This window comes from Danio rerio, chromosome 4, assembly GCF_049306965.1.
Source record: "Danio rerio strain Tuebingen ecotype United States chromosome 4, GRCz12tu, whole genome shotgun sequence".
In the NCBI taxonomy this organism is placed as follows: Eukaryota; Metazoa; Chordata; class Actinopteri; order Cypriniformes; family Danionidae; genus Danio; species Danio rerio.
Genome location: NC_133179.1, coordinates 21,892,647 through 21,900,000, shown reverse-complemented (window position 1 = coordinate 21,900,000; position 7,354 = coordinate 21,892,647). Strand labels below are relative to the sequence as shown.

Sequence of the window (7,354 nt, the reverse complement as noted above, 5' to 3'; positions counted from 1 at the left end):
CGTGACTCCCAAAACGATTGCCCTATTCAACAAACTAATCGTTATACCTGTTATTCACAGCCTATGCAGGTTCTGTTCACTAAAGTACACTTCATTCACAGGGGCACGCTTCCTCTCTGTGGTAAAAACACAGCTCACAGTCAGCTCATGTGTGACTTTAAGGCCGTGAATACATCATTACATGAAGACGGAAATGACATTTGTAGGTGAATTATACCTTATAAATACAGTATGTGACTTAACAGCATTTGAAGGTGTCCATGTTGCTGAGCAACATATATAACACAATGTGAAAACTTGTGCGACAACCTTTATGCTTCTCTCCTGAACTTGAAAATTGAATTGGAAGAATGATAGAAATTATGGATTAGGATCGTCTAGGGCAGGCGTGTCCAAACTACGGCCCGCGGGCCATCTGCGGCCCGCAATTAGTTTTGTGGCGGCCCGCGAGGCTTTTTATAAATATCAATAGAATCTGGCCCGCTATACAAAAATGAACGTAATTCAATAAATAACCACCGGGTGTCGCTATTTCATGCATTCAATTAAGCAGCAGTTCTTGTTATGATCGATCTATCTATCTATCTATCTATCTATCTATCTATCTATCTATCTATCTATCTATCTATCTATCTATCTATCTATCTATCTATCTATCTATCTATCTATCTATCTATCTATCTATCTATCTGTCTGTCTGTCTGTTTGTCTGTCTGTCTGTCTGTTTGTCTGTCTATCTATCTACACACAGTTGAAGTCTGAACTATTAGCCCCTCTTTGATTTATTTCTTCTTTTTTAAATATTTCCCAAATGATGTAGATGTAGAGCAAGGACATTTTTACAGTATGTCTGATAATATTTTTTCTTTTGGACAAAGACTTTTGTTTTATTTCGGCTAGAATAAAAAGCGGTTTAAATTTTTTTATGAACCATTTTAAGGTCAAAATTATTAGCCCCTTAAGTCTTCAGAACAAACCATTGTTATAAAATAACTTGCCTAATTACCTTAACTTGACTAGTTAACTTGATTAACCTAGTTAAGCCTTTAAATGTCACTTTAAGCTGTGTAGAAGTGTCTCAAAAATATCTAGTCAAATATTATTTACTGTCATTATGGCAAAGATAAAATAAATCAGTTATTAGAAATGAGTTAATAAAACTAATATGTTTAGAAATGTGTGGAAAAAAAATCTTCTCTCCGTTAAACAGAAATTGGGGAAAAAATAAACAGGGGCTAATAATTTAGAGGGCTAACAATTCTGACTTCAACTGTATTTATATATATATATATATATATATATATATATATATATATATATATATATATATATATATATATATGCGTGTCTGTGTGATGTATGTAAAATTTGGCCCGCGACAACGTTTGTTTTTTTGCATCTGGCCCTCGGCCCAAAAAGTTTGGACACCCCTGGTCTAGGGGATCAAATCCAGATCACAATCTTTTTGGATTAATTGTGCAGCCCTATTTCCAACATTTTTTCTAAATATCTTCTTTTGGGTTTAACAGAACAAAGAAAGCTAAACAGGATTGGAACAAGTGAAAAGTGTGTAAATGATAACAAAATTTGGAGTTTTGGGTGAGCTACTGTATCCCTTTAAATGCAAATGAAATTAATAATACTAAGCACAAATGCAAACCTAAAAGCATAATGAGGAAAAATGCAGAGATTGGTAAGCAGTGCTCTTGTGAATTAATTCAAATTACAATTATTTTAGCCGCAACAACCGTGTCTTGTGTGATTAGCCAGAGTAAACAGGGTTTGAAAGGAGAAAAGGATAAATTATAGTGTTCTGATGAGTCGTCCTCCCTGTAGCTGAATCACAATGGAAACAGTCACTAATTATTGGCATGATCCATGCGGGCCTATTGTTTCTAATCATGTGACAGCTCTTTGGACATGCTCGCAAGTGATTCCTTCGGGAGAATGACTCCCCCTGTAACAACAATTAAATCTGAGCCATTTTCACCAACTTGGAAGAAAAACTGAGAGTGAGAGAGAATGCAGTTTTCCAAGTAAAATTAGTGGGAACACGGAGCGCTTTGTCAAATCGGTTTATATCACAATACAGACTGTCAGAGTCTGGCAAAATCCCAGTAATTGATGGTGAAAGCACCCTTAACTGCACAATTTTCACTGAGGGTTTGATTGATCTGGCAAACAACCAATTCAGCAAGCCTGACGATGAAACGCAAAAGGAGGTTTGGGGGTTGTAGTTATCACATCGTGAAATCTATAGTCTGCCAAATGCCAACCCTAAATAGAGGTGTTAACTGTGTTAATTTCAGCAGAATGTTGGTGTCCCTTTCAAAATGTCAGATTATAACTGGCATTAAGGCAAGATACTGCAGGTGAATAAAAGGGAAAAAGATAACACTTTAGCTTGGGGACCGATTCTTACTTGCAACTACTGTAGCTACTTATAGTACTTAAAAAGTGCATACTAACTAGATTTCTTAACTCTACCCCTTACCTAAACCTAATAAATACATATTGTATAGCATCGTATATTTCATTTAAAAGGTTAGTTCATCCTAAAATGAAATGTCTGAAATGTATTACTCACCCTCACTTCATTTCAATCCCCTGAAATATCTTTGCTCATCTTCAAAACACAACTTAAGATATTTTAGATGAAATCTGAGAGTTCTTTCACAGCAATGACCTCGAGACATTTAAAGTCCAGAAAAGGGAACCAAAAAACATTGTCAAAACAGTTGAACAGCAATGTTTTTGGATCTTTTTCTGTGCTTTGAACATCTCTGAATGATTTCTGTATATGGATTCCTAATGTTTTAATTTCTTAAAAATCTAAAATTTTTCTTCTTAATTTTTAACTTTAATATGTTAAGGTCTCAGGGGACACAGATTATTAACATAATTATCATTTTTGGGAGAACTAATCCTTTCATGCCATGTCCGTTTCACTAAGTGTCTTCATGGCAAAACAATTCAGAATAATACAAATATAATACATTCAATAAACCCCATTCAACACAGGTTACATGGTTTCCGCGACCTTCATTCTTTCATGACAGGGCGCCACTCCAAAACTTATCCAACCAAGGCTACATTACAGCTGCTCATTCAAAACATTCAGTCGTTGTCATTGTTTTTTTTTAAATAGAAGGTTATAATCGCACCAAAACTTATTAAAAGGTAAGTAAATTTTAACAGTACAAACTTTTCTGTAATCATAGTAGTGCTGTGCGTTATTTATTTAACCCTTTAAGGTGACATGCTGACTGATGGTCTGACAGACTGACTGACCAGCCTGATCTCACGAGGAAACGCAAGTATTTTACGTTTTGACAGTTTAAGTCGTATGAAAATGTATGATTTTAAAAAGAAGGCATGGCACCCAACCCCACTCTTAACCCCAACCGTCATTGGGTGATGAGCAAATCGTACTAAATTGTGTTGGATTGACAGGTGCGTGATGTGTGAGGCCAGCAAACATGACGTAGATTTCTTTAGGTCAAGATGAACACAGTTTCCATAATTATATTTTATAGATAAAGGTCTATGGCTCTGCATACAATAACTTTATCTTGCTGGAGCTTATAGCCGTTTCACTTTACTACATGACGCATCAATGCTGCTCTGTAGGTCGATTGGAGGCATTCATAAATACTCCCAGCAACTTTAACAGTGCTTATTTAAGAGCGCACAAGGAAATCTGCACTTGAGCAGCGTGTATTTGAGGGGACATGCAAGAAGTTTTGTGCACAAACAGATTTGCACGCTCGTATTACATAAATGTGCTCTCGACTTGTAACACTGCGCTCACGACATTTGTCATTAAAATAACGCCATAGGTAGTTGGTAGATCTGCCACAGCTGGAAAAAATCCTACAGGAAACACTAGGTTACATTACATCAGACTTTTTACACATTAATAGCTACTTTACTAACCATAAATAAGCAGGAAATTAGACGCTTATTGAGGCAACAGTTATAATGTAGTTGATTAAAGGCAAAAGCTAGTCCTCAAAATGAAGTGTGACCAAAAATGTATCTAATAGTTATCACCAGAGTATTTTTTCCCAACTTATTTTTTTATTACAAGTGTTTTAAAATGTTATTTAAATTTGCTAATTATACATTATTTAATTGAATATGTGCTTATTTGCATAGATTTGAAGCAAATAAAAAAATCTGAACTCTGGATCAAGTCAAGTTAAAAAGTTTTTTTTTTTTTTTTGACAAATTTGACTCAAAAGTTTCTTTTCTTTCTTTTTTAAAACTCTTTTTTGAGAAAAACTGATTTAAAAATGTGCTCTATTATTGAAATCTATACACACAAATTGATCAAGTGTTGCAAAAGAAACACTTAAAGTGTATTTTAGATGCTTTCTTTACAAGCCAAAATGCACAAAATCTCAAAACTGACATGTGCATGAAAAAAAACTTTTTTCCTGTAATGTCTTGCCTTAATCTGTATTTCTAATGGAGCGAGGAGAGAATGAGAAAGTTGCTGTGCTGCTAATCGCTGTTCTCCTCTCTGTCTGAATGATGAGAAGTAAATGTCAGGCCTCTTGGTTCTCAGCAGGTGTTTCTGCTACTGATGGCCTGTCCGCTTCTCTGACAGCAGGCCGAAATGAACCAGGTGCGAGGGAACTGGCGAGAGGGTGGGAAGGGAGGGAGGGATGGACGAGACTGAAGGCTGTTTTTCATAAGTGGTTACGGCACAGATGAGGACTGATTTCTGAATGCCGAGCTGTAAATTTACTCAGCGCAAATGTATTCATGTATTCACCAGAGCTGAATATTACTTCAGCTGATAAAGCGCAGCCGCAGGTTCGGGAAGTGCTGGATCATTTTAAGCCACATTTCAGTGCCGTTGGGATTTGTAGCTTTGAATAACTGTGTACGCATTACATGATTTTAAAAGTAAAAGATATACTAAAAGTGACTTTGCTTTTAAATGCAGACAACCTCGTCCTACGATGACAAAAATGACAGAGTTTTTAAATGGAGAGGGGATGAAAAGAGCATGTTTAATGATGGAGATGATGTAATATGGGAAACACTAGATGCAAATATGTTGTATGCTATGCTTTTATGTTTTTGTTGTACAGTAAATTTTGAAGAATGTTTATGTGCATTATAAAATCAGAAACCTCTTAAGCCCTGTATCTTATTTAAATGATCATAATAATTTAAACTTTGCAGAAAGGCATTTAGATTAATAGTTTAAACTTGTTTTCTCATTATACATTTCAAAATCATAATAATGTACACATATTTTACTGTGAAACACTGATCAGATAAAAAGTCTGTCCATAAATAACCACCACTCAACTACAAACTACAGAGCTTTAACAGGGTTCATGCACATTTCATTACTACAAAAATTCAATTTTTCCAGGACTTGAGTCAATTTTTAGGACCTAATGTTTCATGTTGTTATATACAAGGTAAATCATAAGAAAAACAACAAACGTATAAATTTATTACAGTATATCATATAACACTCAACAATCTCTTTAGTTTCAATTTATTTTTATATCTATGTAAAATAGATGATGCTTACACAGCACTAATTATGTGAGACCATGTTTTTGGCCAGGAAGAGATGTAAAAACAACTCACCACCAGTATTTGCAGTATATAGATATTTGTAAAACTAATTTCAGATGATAATAGTTTGTTAAAGTAGTAATAGTAGGTAAAACTACTTCTATTGTAAAGCTGCGATCACGCTGCACATAGACGAAAGTGTTATTCTTAGACGAAAGTGAATTCATAGGCACACGAATGTGGCAGACCAGAAACGCAAGCACGTGTTTCGCATTTCACTGGATTAAAAAGTTCAAACTTGGAGAATTCTTACCTGCAAAATCACATCATGTGATTTCGATAGACCAATGAAAGATAATTTAAAATATGGAGCAATCGCTCACTTTTATTAACGTCTAATCATATTGTATAATACCACATCACCGTATGACAGAATTTCGCAATTACAAGCTCTAGTGTGACCGCAGCGTAAATCGCTTTGGACAAAAACATCTGCTAAATGACTAATATAAATGTAATTTCCATGACTTCTCTAAAACCTTTTGGGTTTTCTGTTTTTCCAAAACTTTTCCAGTCGTGGAAAATGCAATGTCAAAATTCCATGTTTTTTCCAGGTATTCCATGTCCGCATGAACCCTGTTTAATCATCTGACCATCATTTAATCAATCTAAATATTTCAAGAGCACCGATAATAACACATTATTGGAAAATAGACAAATGATAGACTACTGTACACTGAAATACTGTTATAATATATTACTGACTTTAGATCGGCAATAAACCACATATTTTGATCACTTTGGTCCAGTGAATAATGTGGTCCTGTTTCTTCTCTCTCTCTTTCTCCACAAGTTTGTACTCCAGTCAATATATCATACTTTAATGGGTCCCAAAAGCCTAATGCCTTCTTTCTCTTTAGTTATTGTCGCATATGTTTAGATTTCTTACTATTATATGTATGGCTTTATAGGGTTAATAAAACAGAAATCGTTTGGATTTCATTGTATTTTAAGACACACAAATGCACTACCATGACTAGAGACATTCTCTAAAACATTGCATAATGGCACAACCTTTGTGCCAGGGTCCAGCTGACAGCTTTACTCACCTGACAGGCCACCGACATCCATCTTCTTCAGGTTCTTGGCCTCCAGAACGACCACGGTCAGTTTGCCAGCAGTTGGCACATACCGCAGAGAGAAACAGATGTCGCCCAGCTTCTCTTGCTGCGAGTGATAGACAAAAGTTCAGACAGGGACATCATTGTCAAAGTATACAGAAAATATGAACTCGAAAAGCTGCTCAAGTTTGGATGTGAAAGAATTTTCTAATAAGTATTAATAATTCTCAGCAACAAAAATCAAGAATGAATCATCTGAAGCTAAAATAATTTAGCTAGCCCACAAGAGACATAAATATTACTACTTTTTTTTTTACTTTGTTAAGAAGAAGAGAAATTGAAATGAGGAACGCAGCGTTTGATGTCTTTCACACAAATGTAGCTACACTGTGAAATTTCGTTTACGTGTAAACACAATCCATTAATATTTCAGGAGCTATTCTCATAAACATGGACACAAACATGTGTGACATATAGAAAACAGCAGGAAGGGGGAAAAGGTTACATCATTTTCCTTTCAACTGGCTGATGCTATTTTCCACACAATCAATTTTCTGTCAATTAAAAGGTCATCAGAACAGAAAAATAAAACGTCTTTGCTTAATTAAATGAACCCTACAAGGTAAACAATTTGAATTGACTGCTGACTCGAACTACAATATAAAATCACTTAAGTATTTACAGGAAAC

At 35.1% G+C, this 7,354-nt stretch overlaps 1 protein-coding gene across 11 annotated transcripts in view; it reads right to left on the bottom strand.

Annotated features, from left to right (window-relative positions):
- syt1a (synaptotagmin Ia) overlaps nt 1-7,354 on the bottom strand; it is a 325,194-nt gene that overhangs the window by 11,907 nt on the left and 305,933 nt on the right. For all 11 annotated transcript variants that reach the window (XM_073945928.1, XM_073945929.1, XM_073945927.1 and 8 more), the window contains one exon: nt 6,654-6,771. In XM_073945928.1, the coding sequence (XP_073802029.1) occupies nt 6,654-6,771 (118 nt within the window). The remainder of the gene's footprint in view (nt 1-6,653; nt 6,772-7,354) is intronic.